At 41.1% G+C, this 19,589-nt stretch overlaps 1 protein-coding gene and 1 pseudogene across 1 annotated transcript; both read left to right on the top strand.

Annotated features, from left to right (window-relative positions):
- Nucleotides 1-804: 804 nt before the first annotated feature.
- LOC147904514 (peroxidase A2-like) lies at nt 805-2,016 on the top strand. The gene is made up of 2 exons (XM_087394545.1): nt 805-1,291; nt 1,408-2,016. Exons 1-2 carry the CDS (start codon nt 833-835, stop codon nt 1,978-1,980), a joined length of 1,032 nt encoding a protein of 343 aa, XP_087250671.1. The 5' UTR covers nt 805-832; the 3' UTR covers nt 1,981-2,016.
- A 2,035-nt stretch (nt 2,017-4,051) lies between these two features.
- On the top strand, nt 4,052-10,757 carry LOC147904513 (transmembrane emp24 domain-containing protein p24beta2-like; annotated as a pseudogene).
- Nucleotides 10,758-19,589: the final 8,832 nt, after the last annotated feature.

Here is a 19,589-nt window from a genome sequence, read left to right as displayed (position 1 = left end):
AAATGAGTGTAATTACTAAGGCTAGTTATTGGTCTTGGCGTAGTCTTTGGCATAATTTCCAACATATAGTTAAAATAGGAAAAGGTAGCTTGGAAGGAGGCCATAAGCTTACATCTTTCTCTTTGCTTGGTGTAGCTCAGAACCTTCTTGTAGAAGTAGGAGCCTCTATTTCTCTTGTGGAGCGCAACGGATGCCTTGCTCTCCAAGATTTTATGAAGCTCCTCAACCTCGTTTTTCTAGACTCATTCCTATCGAAGTGGAAGAGGTCCTCTTCTTAAAGTGCAATTGTGGTACGGTGTCCCTCCTTTGCTCCATAAGAGGAAATCGATGCATGCTTGTAGTGATCAATGTCAAAAACATGTGGCTCCAGCAATTGATGGGCTTTATTAGAGTTGGAATGCTCGTTTGGGTTCTCGTGCCACTAGGCAAGATGCTCAAGGGAAGTGCTTGAAATGTTACAACAGTGAGCTGCACAGAAATACCTCAAGAGGCCGGGTGACAGTGGACTTGGAGCGCCAAGAACCCGTCAAAGGGGACCGAGTCACAGCGATGCATGCATGGATTTGTGAAGTCAAATGTCCAGGCTGGCAACCCGCGATGTTTATAAAGCATTGGCTTGCCTTCCTCGCGCTTCATCTTCAGTTCTGCACAGTGCACACCACCACCACTTCTCCAGCTCCTCATCAGTAATTGAAAGCAGCCTGCCCTGCTCTCTCCCACTTCATCTTCATTTCTGCACACCACTCCAGCTCCTCAGTCATTCAAAGCAATCTGCTCTCCACTCCATCAAGCGCACTGTCGCTTTGGACTGCTCGAGAGTCGACAGCACCTCATGGCCACTCTCCATCCACTGCCACTACATTTGTGCTCGCCAGCTCCCAAGTTCTCTCGATGCTTCTTCATGCATCTACTTTTCATCGTCACCTTTTGCTCGCCTCTCCACCTGGTGGCTGCGCAGGGCCTGCGCCCGGATTTCTACAAGCTCAACTGCCCCCATGCCGAATCCATCGTCAGAACCGTGGTGCAGCAGGCAGTGGCCACGGAGGCGCGCATGGCTGCCTCGCTGCTCCGCTTACATTTCCACGACTGCTTTGTCCAAGGGTGCGATGCTTCCCTGCTGCTCAAGAGCATCAACGGAGTCCAGGGAGAGCAGGAAGCACGCCCTAACCTTAACTCCGTCCGTGGCTTCGACGTAGTGGACGACATCAAGGCGGCCCTAGAACAGCAATGCCCAGGAATCGTGTCTTGTGCAGACGTTCTGGCCATGGCCGCCCGCGATTCCGTGGTTCTGGTGAGCAATCTATCCCCCATCGCCCTAGTGGTTTTTCATTCCAAATCCTGCACCAGCTGTGCCGTCTTCTTGCAAAATCCACTGTTCTCACGACTCATCACTCACTCCTGTAACAGAGTGGCGGCCCTTCTTACGGAGTATTGCTGGGACGAAGAGATGGACTCTCCCCCAACCGAGCGCTCGCCAATCAGGCCCTCCCGGGCTTCAACTTCAACGTCAGCGGCCTTGTTGCCGACTTCGCGGCAGTTGGCCTCACCACCCGTGACATGGTCGCTCTGTCGGGCGCACACACCATCGGCAAGGCCAACTGCGCCACATTCAGCTCGCGCTTGACTTCGAGTCCGCCGGATCCTACCACGGACAGCTCCTACCGCGCCTCCCTGCTCCAGCTCTGCCCCGCTAACAGCACCAACTTTGCCAATCTGGATGTGGGCACGCCCACAGTGTTCGACAATCGATACTACGCGAATCTCGTCAAGGGCAAAGGGCTTCTGCATTCGGACGAGGTGCTCTACTCCACTGCGGGAAGCACCCGGGAACAGGTCCTAGGTTACGCCAGCGATCAAACGTCCTTCTTCCGGGACTTTGTGGCAGCCATGGTCAAGATGGGAAACATCAGCCCCCTCACCGGAACGCAAGGGCAGATCCGGAAGCAATGCGGGGTGGCGAACAGCGCGGGCGCTGCCTAGACGTGTAGAACAGAGTCGAGGCATGATCCGGGAATGTACACAACCTGTAAACTGGAAATTCTTTCACGCTCGCTCTAGTCATAACATTATATTAATTTGAAACTAGGGTGCGGCCTATAGTCATAACATTATATTAATTTGAAACGGCTGCCCAAGGGGTACGATGGAATGAATTACTAAATTTATAATAAGTTGATTTAAACTAACAATGTTTTAAATTGAAATGAAAAAAGTAAGCACAATATCAAAATTGTATGCCTTTCGTTTTTTTGCACTTAAAAAGAAAAGATATGCTTTTACCCACGAGTTTTACGCTATTTGAATAAAACCTTCATGATTGACATTAATTAAAATCAATCTAAAGGCTCATATTCGAAAGGGCTAAAATCAATCTAGGGACTCATATTCATGATAGGTGACTCAAGGAGATGGTAGAAAACCGAAGAATATGATTTCTGTAAGTTTTGAAAGTCAAGAAAGGGAAATACCTTACTATAAACTAGGTCCGAGCAAATGTCGTGTCTAAGTAAGCATTCTTTTCTTACGACTATCTCATCACAGAAACCGATAAAAATTTAGAATATACAAAAGCAAAAGTCAACAAATAAGGTGAAATGGAAAACATATATATACATATATATAATATGCTTTATATAACCACATAGTGTGGGTGGGGAGGCAGGATGCTTCCTTCCCCAAAGAGTCATAATCCGACGGAAAAGGCCCTTCCCCATGCGTCGAGATTGGAATCACCGAGAATATTAGCGCCGAGATTGAATATCGTAAATATGTAAGAAACTGACACATTACCTAAATCTCAATGGGTGTGTTTGTATTCCAAGTTGAACATCCAAATTCGTGTATGCACCAAGTATGTACGTAAAACACGACTGAAATGGAAACAATATTAAAATACGGTGTTATTGAACAACAAAGGACTAGTCTAGCTTTTATCAAAATTATATATATATATTGCTACATGTAGTGTTGGAATGTAAACAACATTTTCGAGCCAAGGCCATAAACATATGTGTCTCTCAGTCAAAATCACCAATTCTGATATGAACTAATCTGTCTCGAGTCTCCACTCTATTCCATGGTTTGATGTACATGTGGAAACCCTCCAAACTATATTGTAAGTGTTCCATGCCCCTTGAAATTTACAAGAGGAGGAAAGGGCCTTGTTTTTCTCTACATATCTACTTTCTGTTTAATCTTTTCTACAAGATCATGGCTCATGCCAAAAGCCAAAGTTTCCATTACAAATTATGGGCATGTCAAACAAGATAGCGGAGGTCAGCTGAAAAGCAGGCTCTTCATAAACAACAATCGATGAGGCTTTAACTACCTAGCGACCCTCTTTTGCAAGCTATAGCATAGCATAGAGAACAAAGACTTTCCAATCCCAGTAGTACCAAGGATAATGAACCTTGTATAGCCATTCTTCATCTCATCCGTAATAAGTCCCAAAAAGTCATCATATACAATCTGATTCCAAATCAATCCTCGTGTCGAAAAACTGTTCAATGTCCACCGCTGCATGATCACAAAAAAGATATATCAAGCTTCTCTTATTGAAGTTCTCTGATTAGAGGAAGCTTGATTGATTGATCAAAGATTCAAGGAACAACAATCGAGAGAGAACTTCAACCTCGGGGGGGTCACTCATCATATGTAACCCTATCACGTGAGTTCAACAGAAGGATATTTTTTATTTCTAAAATTTACAGAAATAAATATACATAAGGGACTATTTAAAATAGTTTTGGAAAAAATTTACAGATTTGTATAGAAAAGGGGTACATTTTATTAATGAAAAAATTTACAGATAAGGGATTTTAAATATAGGCCTTCAATGCACGTGATATCGAGGGTTTATACATAGTGACCCCCCTGAGACTTCAACCGATAAGCTTGATTGATTGATCAAAGAAGGTTTGAATGACTGAGTGAAATGCCAGACATACCACGACATAATTTCTTTAATATAAAAAACTAATTGTAGCAGTGTGGATTTTGATTGCGCGGTTTCGTGTTTATGCATTGAGATTAGACAAGGTGACGGCATACCATGCCCTATGTGATCTATAAGACACTGAGTTAGAGGAGCACTTTGCTTTCAAATACCTGTGTACTAAGAGATCCAAGGTCACCACCATTATCTTTTCAAGATAGATTTGGACCCCTCTCTAGCCTCTTGGTTCACCGGCCCCCTACCTTGAGCAGGGAGGATCATCGTGAGCAGGAAGGATCAGCGTGACAGAGAGGAATGCCTTTCTCACAATGTGGAATTCGATGTTGATCCCATCCACTTCTCTTTCATTGTCATCAAAGGGGAATATGCATCTTGGCATTACGAGGAAACAACCTTGGATGTTCTGGTAACCCACATTCCCTCACGAACCTCCTGTAGCATAATAACGCTTAGATCGCAAGAAATGTTGTAAGATCCACTAGTTAAATCTTCAAATCTATGAGCTCACTGGGTGTGACCTCTATTCTTTAGGTGGATGGCCCTAGTGATCATCTCGAGTTGCTGAATATGCCTATAGACAAGCATGAATTCGTAGTGTACACATGAGGCTTGTATAGATTCTGCTTCAAAAATAGGTTACCATATCATGTGTGGGGTTAAAGGTCACTGTGCCTTAACCCCAGTTATGTACAATACTCAAACACATATATAAATGAATGAAAAAGAAGATTAGGGTGGTTCTGCATCCACCAAAACTTGTGTGGCTCTCTGTCTCTCTCTCTCCTTCTTCCGTTCTTACTTCCGTTGAGAGCACTCTCAACTGGTATCAGAGCCCGGGTGATCTAGCTGAGCGTGCGTGAATGCTTGAAGCTCAGCAGCTCTGTGGGAGGAAGGAGAAGCTTTGTGGGAAGCTTTGTGGGTGACTTTACTTGCATCCGAGTGTGCAGAGACCTTGGAGGAACCTTTGGAAAAGTCACTTTGGCTTTGCGAAGTGGTTTTGAGAGCCTGTTAAGAGCTTTCAAAGAAAAAGTCGTTTTTTGAGCTTTTCCCTGTTCCGTTCGATGACAGAGACTCCGTATTGACTTGTGGAGGCAACTATTGCTTGCTTTTGGTGTCCACATTACTTCAGGAGCTTGGAAACACCTTCATTCTTGAATCTGAGATCATTTCAGTGGATTTCTGACTCACTGTGTCAATTCCTGCGTTTTTTGCCCGGGTGTTGGAACTCAAGTTTGGAGCAACCATTTGCAGATCTGTCAGTTCCGGTGGACTCAGGAGGTCCTAAAACTTCTATGTTGCTCATCATTCGCACTCCGGTGGAGTTTACAGATAGCTCTGTTTCCAAAAACGTTTTTCAGTCCGTGTGTTGGACCCAGTGATTGAGGCCACGGTTTCCAAAACCGTCTGTCCCATTGCGTTCCGGACGCCCAAAAACCCCTACCTATCAGTTCTTGCGTGATTCGGTGGAGGATTTTCAGAGTTATAAATCTCTGTGTATTCGATTTCGTCTCTCTGTTATGCATTTTTCATACTAAGGTTTTGAAACCTTAGATTTATGCCACATGGCAGTGGATAAGTATTGACTCCCATTTCTCACTCATCGGTTGGGATTTTGGAGTTCTGGCAGAAGAGAGATATTTGCAGATTTTCTTGCTGAGTCCGATTATGCAATGGCGCCCATGTTTTGAAGCATCTCAAGTTCTATTTTCAGTAGCGCTCATTACCGTGGGACTATGATTTCTTGAGCATACCTTATGCAGATCACTCTGGTTGTAGTTTGAGCAGTGTGCGCTCATTCGTGGTATGCATTGGGTTGCAGTGGATGATTTATAGGCCATTTGGATGCATTGCGGTCCTTGTTGGATGCACTGATAGGCCCAAATTGCCTTGTGGGATGCTATTTTTTATGGACGCTTTGCACATGGATGCTATTTTAAGCTGAGGGACAGCTTTGACACATTGCAGGTGATGCACTGATAGTGCTATGCTCTCTTGGATGAGACATTATTGATGCATATGCCAGTGGACAGTGTTTATGCTTGAGTCCTTTGGCACTTATTGGCATTTTCGTTTGGGCCATATTTGCTCATATGGATGCATAGTATATGCACATGAGTCAGATGCTTTGAGCTTTGAATTTTGGTGATATTTCACTCTATTGTGGCATACACATTTGGGTGCACCTGGTATTTGGTGTGATTCTCTCTTGCAGGCACTAGCATTTGGGATTTTGCTTTATTTGCATCATGGCATCCTCTTCCATGCCTGAAAAGGAGTTTTTCAGCATTAAAAAGTTTGATGGGACAAACTTTTCTTTGTGGAAAGAACAGATAAGGGATGTGCTTATTCAAAAGAAGCAGATTAAACCCTTGGCAGGGATTGAAGCTAAGCCTGCAAATATGTCTGAGGATGATTGGAATGAGTTGGATGCATTAGCAAAGTCTACTATTAGACTTCATCTTGCAGAGTCAGTTTATTTCACAGTAGTAAATGAGCAGACTACGGAAGATTTGTGGAAGAAACTGTGTGCCACTTATGAAAAGGAAACTGCCTCTAATAAAGTTTACCTCATGAAGAGGTTGTTTGAGCTGCAGATGAAGGAAGGGGCCTCCATTGCTTCTCACTTGAATGAATTCAATATTATTTTCAGGCAGCTTCAGGCTCAGAAAATGAATTTTGATGCAGAGACTAAGGCAATATTTCTCTTATGTTCATTGCCATCCTCATGGGATACCTTCCGTACAGCTGTCAGTAACTCTGCACCTGGTGGAGTACTGAAATTTGATGATGTTGTGGGTAGCTTGTTGGCCGAGGAGATTAGACGGAAGTCTATGGATGGCAACAAGTAGGATGCAGCCTTAAATGTGCAAAGGGGTAGATCACAGTTCAGGGGGAAGTCCCAAGAAAGAGGGAAGTCTCGTAGCAAATCCAGGGCACGGAACATTGAGTGTTACCATTGTGGCAAGAAGGGCCATATGAAAAAGGATTGCTACAAGCTGAAAAGAGAGCAAAAGGATAAGAAAAAGAATGCAAATTGGGGTGCAAATCAAAAGGAAGAGAGTCCAAGGGAGGACAAAGGAAAAGTGAAGATCGAGGAGATCAATGCAGTCACACGTGATAGTGACAATGATGTTCTCTTCATGTCTAGTTTATCTGCAGAGTTGCTTACCACTTCAGATGATGCATATTCCCAGGATTGGATTTTGGATTCTGGTGCTTCATTCCATGTTACTCCCCATAGGGAATGGTTCTCCACTTATGATAGTGGAAAGACAGGTTGTGTGCATCTTGGAAATGACTATGCATGTGACATAGTGGGAGAAGGTGACATAAAGTTTTCTTTTGCAAATGGGTCTGCATTTGTTTTGAAACATGTGAGACATGTGCCTAAGCTGACCAAGAGTCTTATTTCAGTGGGTCAGCTAGATGATGCTGGTTTTCACACCACTTTTGGCTTTCAGAGTTGGAAAATTCAGAAGGGCTCTATGCTTTTGGCCAGGGGTGCCAAGTGTGGGACTTTGTATCCCTTACATGTATCAGGGGTATTTGATCATGTTGTTGCAATAACCGAGCAGCCAAGCACTTCTTTGTGGCATTGCAGGTTGGGACACATGAGCCATAATGGAATGAAACTCTTATGCCGTTTGGGTTATGTACCGCATTTGAGTTTCTCTGATTTTGAATTTTGTGAGCATTGTCTCTATGGGAAGCAGACTAAATCAGCCCATAAAAGAAGGAGAAAGAAAGAGTTTGAAATGCTTGATTTGGTGCATTCAAACGTATGTGGTCCCATGCCTACACGGTCATTAGGCGGGGCCGAATACTATGTGACATTCATTGATGATGCAACTAGGAAAGTGTGGGCTTATGCTATAGCTCGGAAGAGTGATGTATTCCAGGTATTTCAGAAATGGCTGGCCTTGGTTGAGAATCAGTCAGGTAGAATGCTTAAATGCCTACGGACTGACAATGGTGGAGAGTATCTCTCTCATGACTTTCAGCATTTCTGTGATACACGTGGGATTAAGAGGGAGCTCACATCCCCTCGTACTCCAGAGCAAAATCCAGTTGCAGAAAAGATGAAGCGTACCATTCAAGAAAGGTTGCAATGCATGCTTTCCAATGCAAGTCTTTCTGGTGGTTTTTGGGCTGAGGCAATGAAGACTGCAGTGCATGTGATCAATAGATCACCTAGTAAGAGTTTGGATGGTGGTATTCCTGAAGAGGCATGGAGTGGAAAGAAGCCCTCTTACTCTCATTTGCGTATATTTGGGTGTGAGGCATATGCACATGTGCCAAAAGAGCTTCGAAAGAAGCTAGATCCTAAGTCTAGGAAATGCATCTTTCTAGGTTATGGTGAAAGTGGAGAGATGGGCTATCGTCTCTGGGATCCAGAAGCAAAGAAGATCATACGCAGCCATGATGTGGTCTTCAATGAGAAGAAGATGCATAAGGCACCCATGAGGGATGTGGAAATGAGGAGAATCACTTTCCAGGATGTGAATCCACCTGCATATGTTGATAGACAGCAAGCTGTCCATGCACCAAATGTGCAAGAAATGGTACAACCAAGTACTCCCACAGGTATACAATCAAGGGTAGATGATGGATCATCTATTGGTGGAAATGATGAGCCAAATGTGGCTGATATGCAAGTGGGACAGCAAGCTGAAATGCCATTGAGAAGATCATCTAGAGTGTCTAGACCGCCTGATAGGTTTGTTCCAGGGGTAGACTATGTGATGCTTACTGATTGCGGGGAGCCTTCTTGCTACAAAGAGGCTATGATGCGTGAGGATCAACGCAAGTGGGAGTATGCTATGCAATCAGAGATGAGTTCACTTATGAAGAATAAGACTTGGGACATGGTTTCTTTGCCACATGGAAAGAAAGCATTGCCATGTAAATGGGTCTACAAAATGAAGGTCACAGGTGATGATGTGCCTAGGTACAAGGCCCGATTGGTTGCTAAAGGGTTCAAGCAAGAGAAGGGTGTGGACTTTGATGAGATATTCTCTCCGGTTGTGAAGATGACCACACTTAGATGCATGCTTGGACTAGTGGCAGTAGAGGATATGGAGCTTATGCAAATGGATGTCAAGACAGCTTTCTTGCATGGGGATTTGCATGAGGAAATTTACATGGTGCAGCCGGAAGGCTTTGAAGAAAAGGGCAAAGAGCATTTAGTTTGCAAGCTGAAGAAGAGTCTCTATGGTCTTAAGCAAGCGCCTAGAGAATGGTATCAGAAGTTTGATGCTTTCATTCGGTCCCAGGGTTTCAGAAGGAGTGAAATTGATCACTGCCTCTACACTAAAAGGGCTAAGGATAATAGCCTGATAATCTTGGCACTATATGTGGATGATATGCTATTGGCTAGCAAGAATACTTATGAGCTAGATGCATTAAAGGCCAAGTTGCATGAGGCCTTTGATATGAAGGATTTGGGACTTGCAGGTCATATTCTTGGTATGCGCATCACGCGTGATCAGAGTAGGAAACTCCTTTGGCTTTCACAAAAAGAGTATGTTACAAAAGTATTGCAACGTTTCAATATGGAGGGGGGGAAGGCAGTGAGTACTCCATTGCCTCCATATGTGAAACTGAGTCATACAGATAGTCCCAAATCAGATGAGGAGAGGGCCATGATGGCCAAGGTTCCTTATGCATCAGCAGTTGGGAGTCTTATGTATGCTATGATAGCTACTAGACCAGACATTGCATTTGCAGTGGGAGTTGTTAGCCGACATATGGCTAATCCAGGAAAGAGGCATTGGGAGGCAGTTAAGTGCATCATGAGGTACATGAAGGGTACTAAGGAGATGTGCATTTGCTTTGGTAAAGGAGACATGCGTGTACTTGGGTACACAGATTCAGACTATGCAGGGCATGTGGATAGCAAGAGATCCACTTCTGGTTATGTGTTCACCTTTGCAGGTGGTGCAGTGTCGTGGATGTCTCGTGCACAGAAGTGCATTGCTTTGTCTACCACAGAGGCTGAGTATGTTGCAGCCACAGAGGGTTGCAAGGAGGCTATATGGCTTGATCGGCTAGTGGGAGATTTGGGGATTCATACAGGTGTACCGACATTGCATAGTGATTCCATGAGTGCTATTCAGCTAGCACGGAATCCGGTCTTTCATGCAAAGACCAAACACATTGAGGTCAGGTATCATTTCATCAGGGAGGTACTTGAGGACAAGCGCATAGAGCTTGTCAAGGTTCATACAGATGATAACCCTGCAGATATGCTGACGAAGAGTCTACCTAGTCAGCGGTTTGAGTATTGTCGTGTATTGATGGGCATTGGATAGTATGCTCACTGGTTGTTCTCCCTTAAAGGCACATTGTCCTTTAAGTGGGAGGTTGTGGGGTTAAAGGTCACTGTGCCTTAACCCCAGTTATGTACAATACTCAAACACATATATAAATGAATGAAAAAGAAGATTAGGGTGGTTCTGCACCCACCAAAACTTGTGTGGCTCTCTGTCTCTCTCTCTCCTTCTTCCATTCTTACTTCCGTTGAGAGCACTCTCATCATGAAACTGTCGATTTTGACATCCACGTTGGCCATATCCCTTATCAGAAAGAACACGCGACAGATGGTATGACACAATTTCCTCCAATTCAAAATATTGTTTCTACCTTGCTTGAGAGGCATTTATAGAAAAATTTGTGCTGTCTTTCGATTGCGGAGCAATTCGACCCTCTAATGACACAGATCACTAGGCTAGAAGGTGCCATTTATACCATGCAATTTGAGCAACACGGCTGTCCCATGGACTTCCAAGTTTTTGCAGTCTAAATGCCCAGTATATGTTAATTTCCCTAGGCTTGAGGGGCACCTGGAAGCAATGGCAGGACTGCTCAGACCTGTGCTTCATATCCATGATCCTCAACAAAGCAGAGAAATGAGGTATGCTTAGACTATGTGGAACCGGTTGGAGGATCAACCTGACAACTTTGACATCAAAATTGGGAGGGAGACTACATGGAATCAGAAGGTGGTTTTTAGACCTGCTTCATGTAGGATTAGATATTGAGAGTTTCATCACCAAAAAAGGGGAACTCCAAATTGACCTAACGTAGGAGATGATTTAATGGGCACAGCAAGAATTTTTCTCCATGCACCATCTTTTGCTTATTATATGGAGTTGATCCAACGGCTTTGATGGTAGTGGTAGACTCACCTTCTCAGCCTTCATTCACAGATCCCTTCGAAATCCTTTGTGACCAGGACAATGGGAAAAGGGAAGGGCTTAGGGGAGTCTGGTTGTCTCCTAAACCCAGCAAGAAAAAATACCCCTTTTTGAGAACAATGTCAATGTACTTAAAGAAAAAATCAATCTACATCAACGAACCATATTCGTTACACGTGGCTCAAGGAGGTGGACGAAAACGAAAACACCTCTTTAGGCTACCTACCGTAAAAATTACTATTCTTTTACCCATGCTATCTTCATCATGTGCTCCATTGCGTCAACTCTTTGATATATTGTCATAATTTCCATAGGGAAGCAATTACACATAATGCAACCATACATGCTTTGCCAAGAGAAAGTATTGATTATCTTACTGAAAAACCGAGGTTTCGCCCTAAACCCCTTGCCTCCATAATTCCAAAAGAGTCGCGCAAGCGTAAGCAAGGGAAAGAAGAATATGAAGCTTGAAAAAAGCTATCAACTGACAATTCCACTTGTAAAGGAGGCTAATTTATCCATTGATATTCATACAATTCAAGAATTAAAGGAAAACCTCTCAAGCATTTCAGCCTCAAGAATTCCAAAATGATCTATATGAAATCTTGTAGTAATATAATCTAAAAGCTCTAGAAAAACAAGCTCCAAATTTAATCGTAGAACCAAGAAATCATATATGCCAATGGAGATTCATGATCTGTGCAACTAAATAGGATCCATGTCGAATAAAGACCATTCTGGAACATAGCAAATTGGGAAGCCACCATGAAGATTACCCCAAAATGACCCGGAAGAGATGGACCATTAGCCAAATTAAGTTGCTACACCATAGCTTTAGTATATTAGATAAACCTTATTTATCACTCTCGTTCAAGGCCCACTTGTAAAACCCCTTATCAATAAACTTATCATGAATAGAATTCATCCTTTCTCTATTGTATATGCCAATACCCCCTTTATATGGTACCCCTTTGTATGTGAAAAATGGGTGAAAAAGGGATTTAAAAATCATCTTTGTTGAACCCACGTGCTATAATGCTTAGATATGAATTAGTGGGGAACCCATGGTAAAGCCATAGAATAATTCTATCCTTGATGTTGGAAGGGACTACAGGGATCTGTTTCAAGCAAGATACATCTTTTTGTGAGTAGATGAAGTGCGACAGTTACTGTGCTACTGAGGAAAGATACCCAAGGTGTGATGCTTCTCCCTACAACCCAACAATGATTTCTTTCTCCTTAATGTGTGGGGAACTGGAATCCGATATGTGTTCACTCCAACTATATCACTCAATGCAACATGGGTGGTTTGATTGACGGTCGATGATTCTTGATATCTTATAAAGGAAACCCATATTATTTCAAGTTTCTTGCAATCCAAGTTGTGGCACATGTGATGATAGACTTGAACATTTCACACACTTGCGTGAATGAAATGGTCATATTTCCTAATTAAGGCTAATCCATATGGTGGCATTACGAAGAGCATTGGATGCCCCTCAATACAACAATTGTATGAAACTAAGTGACTGGGATCGTAACAAATACCGGAGACTTGCTAGACTCCTCCATGAGCATTGAGCATGATTTTCTTGTTTTGATTCTATAGAAAGGTTTAATTTAGTTGAAGTTAAACACCTCAAGGACAATCCTGCTCAAGGAACAAAAGAATAGCCTGACTTGAACGTGAATGTAATCTTGTTTTGGTTGTTGTTAAGACCTCATTTGGTCTTTTGTTGTTGTCCCATTCATGTTTTCATGTCAGAGCTCGTGCTTGTGTCCTGTTCTTCTTCATCTTTTTTTATGACACTATGTTCCATTATATTTGGGCAAGTCATGCCCTTCTATGTTTTTTATGAAGATTCTAGCCATTGTTGGGTAGTTAGGGATGCTTATGTAACATGTCACATTAGTTACCTAGTGCACCTTGTACTAAATGAAAATGGATGTTGGCATCGATTCCATACAGGATCAGAATGTTGATTCAGCATCTCAAGGCCTAGCATGGGAACCGCTTGACCATGTTTTCCCATTAGCAAGGAGATGCAAACCATGGGGTGGACACAACTCATGAGAGAACCTAGTGGATCATCACGTCCAACTAGTCACTCAATTGGAAATGGTACTAGGATACATATAGGGAAGAAGGGGTGGATCATGACTTGGGTTCCATTGATGTGGCTGGATATATCATTCACAGAGGAGAAAAACTTGAAATTGGATGCAAGGAAGGTGATTTGTTGTCATATAGGCACAAAACACCTATTTCATTAATTTTGGACTTTTTGTGTTGTTTTTGGATGAAGCCCAAAAATCCTTCCCAAATGAAAACTTTACTTTATGAAAATATCCTTTCCAAATCAAAATTTTACTTTCTAAAAAGTTTCTTCCCAAATCAAAAGTTCACTTTGTGGCATTGTCATATTCACATAAAAATATTGTTTTTTCAATCTATATTTTTGCACCAACATGCAAGAATTTGAAATAATCCTATATTAGAAATTCTAGCTATATCTAAGTTATTTGTTAATTTAATTATTTTTAATATTTTTCCTTGACGTTTTTCCTTCCCAAATCAAAAGTTCACTTTGTGGCTCTATCATATTCACATACAAATATTGTTTTTTCAATCTATACTTTTGCACCAACATGTAAGAATTTGAAATAATCCTATATTAGAAATTCTAGCTATATCTAAGTTATTTGTTAATTTAATTATTTTAAATATTTTTCCTTGACGTTTTTCGTTGACGTGATAAATTTATAAATCCATGAAAGGAGACTTAAATATTTCATGAAAATAACATTGTCACTCGGCAATATGCACAAAATTTAACAAAACTTTTAATAAATAGAAAGAAGACATGATGCCATAATACCAAAGAGGGATAATAGCAATTGTAGCTTTATGTATATGATTACATTGAGAGACGTTGCTCTTAGCTAGAGTCTTTATATCCAAAATGATATAGATTGAACATATGTTTACAATTTAAATTGTTGCTCTTAAAGAGCCTCAATTCGTGCCATCTGCATAATTTGACACCCCATTGTCTTATTGCTCAATGTCACGACAGTCCCTTGCCAGTTGCCATCTACATAATTTGACCTAGGCTTGTCTTGCCAAGCCTTGCCCCTTGGGTGCATTGACTCCCCATTGTCTTATTGCTCAATGCGATAGTCCCTTGCCAGGTGCCATCTGCATTAACTCCCTGTTGTCTTGCCAAGCCTTGACCCTTGGGTGACATCTAGTGCAAAATACAGGTGCCATCTGCATTAACTCCCACAAGTTATCTTGCCAAGCCTTGCCCCTTGGGTGCATTGACTCCCCATTATCTTATTGCTCAATGTGATAGTCCCTTGCCAGGTGCCATCTGCATTAACTCCCTATTGTCTTGGCAAGCCTTGACCTTGGGTGACATCCAGTGCATATTTTGACTCTCATTTGACATACGAGGTGATGACTCTGATTATAATTGTCTTGGATTGGCTCCTTGCCTAGTACCCAAATAAAATCCTTCTGAATCAATGGACTTCAATACAAAGCTTTAATCATGGACATTCTTCATTTGCGCTGTCTCCTTCTACTTCCTCCATGGCGAGCATCCTTAAAAATTCGTGTATATGTAAAATAGTTTGCTGTGGTATTTTTATTTTTCCTTCTACCTCATATCCCATGTGCTTCTTTGATTTCTTTGCCCTTGAATGCCAAGACACTATGATTGTCTCCGTCGAAACTTGAGAGACTGCTTCATCATTTGGGACCCACTCCTTCATTATACAATTAGTATATAATGTGTTGTTATCCATATTCTCCTTCCTGCCCTTTGGCTCATACCATACCGCTGTAAATGTTGTAGCTCTCCCTTGGTCATCTCTTTGCACATCAACTACTTTTGCAACCCAAAACTTCACATTCTCATATTCATCATCCGATGGCCGTACCACAACAAAACAATCAACCTCTATATCTACTTGTGGCATAAACTCTCTCTTCTTCGGTCCACAATATGGACGTGGGAGTAATGATACAAAATCATTTTCAAAGACTGGAGCTGGGCGCAAATCATTATGAACATTTGGCCACAACATATTGCATTCTTCCTTGACATCCTTTGAGCCTCGCATTCTCTCAAGGTCCTTTATTAAATTTCGTGTCTTGTTAATTACAGTGGTAGTGTGTTCTCTCCAAGTAGGCTTCGAATCAGGATATCTCTGGAGCATTTCCTCTTTGTATGTAATAAATGCTTTTAATCCATCTATTTCACAATTAGACCTCTCATTAAATTCTTGTATAGGAGCCCATGTTGGATACCTTTCCTTGCTGGGAATTGAAGTTAGGAGACTGTAAGGTTCTTCAGGTTCCCATTTTGTATCATGAGAATACTGTTGCCATTGCATTACGGGTTTTTCATCTTTAAAAAAAAAACGAAAGTAGTGTGGATTGGTATGACCTGTCAATGCATCACCACCCGTTTGTATGAAAGGTAGAATGAAGCTCTTCCAATCATACATTCTTTCGAGCCTCTCACATACTGTACTTTCCTTACGACCACCAACTTGCCTGCCACATCTTCTTACCAAGTCATCTATTGTCTCCACATCCTTGCATTTAAGCTCCCTTGAGACTGTGCTAGAAACCTGATCGATATCCTCATGTGTATGCCCAACATACAAAAATCCACATTCGACCTCATTGAAGATTCGATGAGCAACTAGCATGGAGCAGAATGCAAACATGAGTACATTCTTATTTTCTCGCCAGCAATTATCAGCTTGTATTCTCAAAGTCGGTGGCAGGCGACCTTTTTCTGCATGTACATTGCGAATTGCCTTCATAATAGATGTTACAACTTGATTGCTATCATGTAGATGCAAGGAATCAATCCATATATCTGCAAAGAACTTAATTCCATGCACTAACACTCCACATAGATGTGTCTTTAGAAAGTGCTTTCCTTGTAATTTAGGTGGAGTGGCAACAAAACGAGGCAATGTTGTTGTATTCTGATCCATGCCATCTACAATAACAAAGTACTAAATCCTTTTTGGTTTCAAAAACAATGGAGGGTTAATGTCAAGTAAGATGCATCCCACTACACAATCCACTATCATAATGCAAAGTATTTGTTTAAATATATTAGAAGACTTTGTAAAGTCGCTATCTCGTATCAATCTATCAGAGTGGTAAATGCTAGAATAGCAATAATGCAGTAGCATTAGATAATCGAGATGATCTAGATACTCTTTTCAATAGTTAACACATTTGGTCAGGAAAGGTTATTATCGGGACAAACCGACAGGCAAAAGAGGGCTATCATCTAAAATAAAACCTGCCTCTACTTACACCTATATATAAATAATAAATAAATAAATATGATATATCACTAGATCGAAGTAGGGGGGACTAACTGGCAAACACATTCCATCACCCAAGTTCACTCTTTATTATCACAAGTGAACATGTTAGTCAAAGCAAGGCATGGATGATTTTTTCCTATTAATTTTGTTAAGAAGTGAAACTTTTATATTGGTGTCAAAAGTGTGTATGCCTTGATAGAAATAAAGGTTTGAAAGATTTGCCAAGATTTGAAATTTTTATGAGAAAAACTTTAAAGTTTTGCGAGGATTTATAACTTTTTCCTTAGAATTCAAGAGAAAATATATAAAATTGTAGTATGTTCTACAAATATTGTGAAACTAAAAAAACTAGCTCAATCAACTTTCACCAAGATTTTATATTAATATATAAGTATAGCTTCGATAAAAACATCCATGAAGTAAGGTGATTCCCACCGACTGAAGAGGGCCATCTCATGGCTTGAATGACACACAAATATGCATCTCTCTCTTTCTCTATTTGACACGTGAACACAACAGCTAAGGCAAGGTGACTCTGACCAGACAAAGCAAGTCATCATCTCATGGCCCAACTAATACATTGTCATGCAACTCTCTCTCTCTCTCTCTCTCTCCCCCATCCTATAGGCAGTCAGGGTGAGGTGGAGATGAGGTGATTCAACCTACCAAAGTGAGTTATCTCTCTCTCTCTCTCTCTCTGTCTCTCTCCCCCCCCCCTCTCTCTCTCTCTCTGCCCCCCTCTCTCTCTCTCTCTCTCTCTCTCTCTCTCTTTAGCATCCTAGAGTTGGTTTGGGTGATGTGGAGGAGAGGTGGTTCAAACCATCCAAGGTGGGCCATCACTTAGCCTAACTCACAACACAAAAAGAGTAAGAGAAAACTCACAAAAAGAGCAAGAAAAGCAAAAAACCTAAACAACAAAAATGACAGTGCACTAAGATTTTTGCAATGAGTAAGGGAAAATTGGCTTTTTATAACCTTCACACAACAATACCACATGGTACCCCTAGTTACCATGCAATATCTTAATGGCCCTAGTTGAGACATGTGGTGCCCAAAAATCTACTGCACCGGCATATACTAATTTACCATGTGGTGTTTAAAATGTCGCACTATATTTTTATTTATCTTGCGGTATGTTTAGAAATATACATGTGATATTTGCATATACTGCATGGTATTTGGCCAGTTAACAAGTTACATTAGACCGGTTTAAAGAAGCACATTTTTTTTGTTTAGAACTTGAAGATGCATTTTTTAATAAAAAAGTATGTATTATTATTTTTAAAAACGCACTTTTAAAATCCCTGTATATACCTATGAGCTATCAATATAGTACTTTGGGAGAAAAATTTCCTCGTGGAACTTGGGATACCATGTGGATTGGCACTTCAGTTATTGCACTTGAGAGAGTTACTCCAATATTGAATAGGATCGACCATTTTGGATTCTAGATTGTTGTGAATTTGTTCGAGCCTAAAACCTCTTCAATTCCCCTTCAACCTTTGTTTAATCTTAGAAGTGGAAGGAAGCATCTTGAGAGACACTTTAACAAACATTACAAGCATACAAGCAATCAAATAGGGATTCCAAGATGTGATGCTACAAAGAGTTTGGAAAGTGTTGAATCTATAAATCCGATGAAAAGCATGGAGAGAAAGAATATTGAAGCATAATTTAACCAAGTTTTTGCTTATACTAACTTAATACACCTATTGAGGTTCATGCAATTAAAAAAAATGATGTAACAATCATTCCAAAGAAATGAAAAAATAAACCCTAAGATGAAGTGTAGGACCTAAAAGACATAGGTGGTGGGTGCCACAAAGTTGAGAATGAAACATTACGATCTCTACAACCAAATAGCGACCATCTTGAACAAAGGAAATTATTGAACAAAACATAATGGTACAACCTCTAGGACAAGATCCAAATTTTTGATGGGAATAGATGAGTGTGAGCTAAATCAAGCTGATGCATCTGCTATGTATCTCTCTCTCTTCTAGTGTTCAACATGTTGGAGCCATATATCGCACACCATGACTCAAACTAGCTCTCAAATATATAAACAAATGAGCTATCAATATACTACTCACTACTTTAGGAGAAACTCGTGTGCTCTCTCTCTCTCTCTCTCTTCCTCCATTCAACATGGTATTAGAGCTAGAGCTAGCCTAAAAGCTACCCAAATTTTTTATATCTCATTTTTTGTCCAATCCACTCACATTACCTTGTAGAATTGCTCTATTTTAAGAATTTCAAGACACTACAGGATGGTATTCTGCTGAAATATGTAAATATTACTGCTCTCTCAGATTTTTATTGTACCAGGAGGAGAGTATCGCCCTAGAAACACATCCACTCCTATATATGATGCCTTTTGCCAAATCAGTCCGCATAGTCTTGTAGAAAAAGCTCGGGGGGATCACACATCCTTAGACGATTATATTAGAGGATGGTTGGAGAGTTTGAGGCTGTTGGATTATTAACATTACATACAAGCCATTGCACTACTACATACGGATCCTATTGCGACGCTTAAGTACCGATGTTTAGCATGCACGGGGCGCTAATCATCGGTATTGGAAGCGGGGTTCATTAAGGGTTGTTATATAGCAACTTTAGTAAAGTGGGGTTCGTTAAGGGTCACTATATAGCCTAAAGTCGCTATATAGCGACTTTTATTAGATTGGCAATGGTTGTTATATAGTGACGTCACTGAGATAGTTTTCTATAGCGACGTTTTCGAGAGAGTTTTTTTCCCATATCGACCTCAAAAGATAGTCTTTTCTAATGACAAAAATTTTAAAATTTTTATACATGTTTGATCTTTTGAGAGAATAAAAGTACGAGACCGTGTACATCAAGCCTTTGAAGCTCATATATTCATGTCCAAGTTTGAGATGAAAAAAATCAATGAAGAGCATTTACATTAATGGTTTCATCCTAAGCCAAGTCTAATGTGCCAAACAAGTCTATCTCTGACTCTATACCAAGTTGATCTCCTATATCATCATCGTACTCTAGCATCGTACGTTCACCTAAGAGTACATCATCTTCTTCAATAAAGTGTGGTGATT

The sequence above is a fragment of the Dipteris shenzhenensis genome, chromosome 2 (assembly GCF_047967505.1).
Source record: "Dipteris shenzhenensis isolate YYH24624 ecotype China chromosome 2, Dip_SZ_1.0, whole genome shotgun sequence".
NCBI classification, from domain to species: Eukaryota; Viridiplantae; Streptophyta; class Polypodiopsida; order Gleicheniales; family Dipteridaceae; genus Dipteris; species Dipteris shenzhenensis.
Note: the sequence above shows the minus strand (reverse complement) of the source record. Positions and strands in the feature narration are given on the sequence as shown.

Coding starts and splice junctions, on each gene's coding strand:
- LOC147904514 (XM_087394545.1), top strand. CDS start 833: ATGGCCACTCTCCATCCACTGCCACTACATTTGTGCTCGCCAGCTCCC. Junction 1,292..1,407: donor CCCGCGATTCCGTGGTTCTG/GTGAGCAATCTA, acceptor CTCCTGTAACAG/AGTGGCGGCCCTTCTTACGG.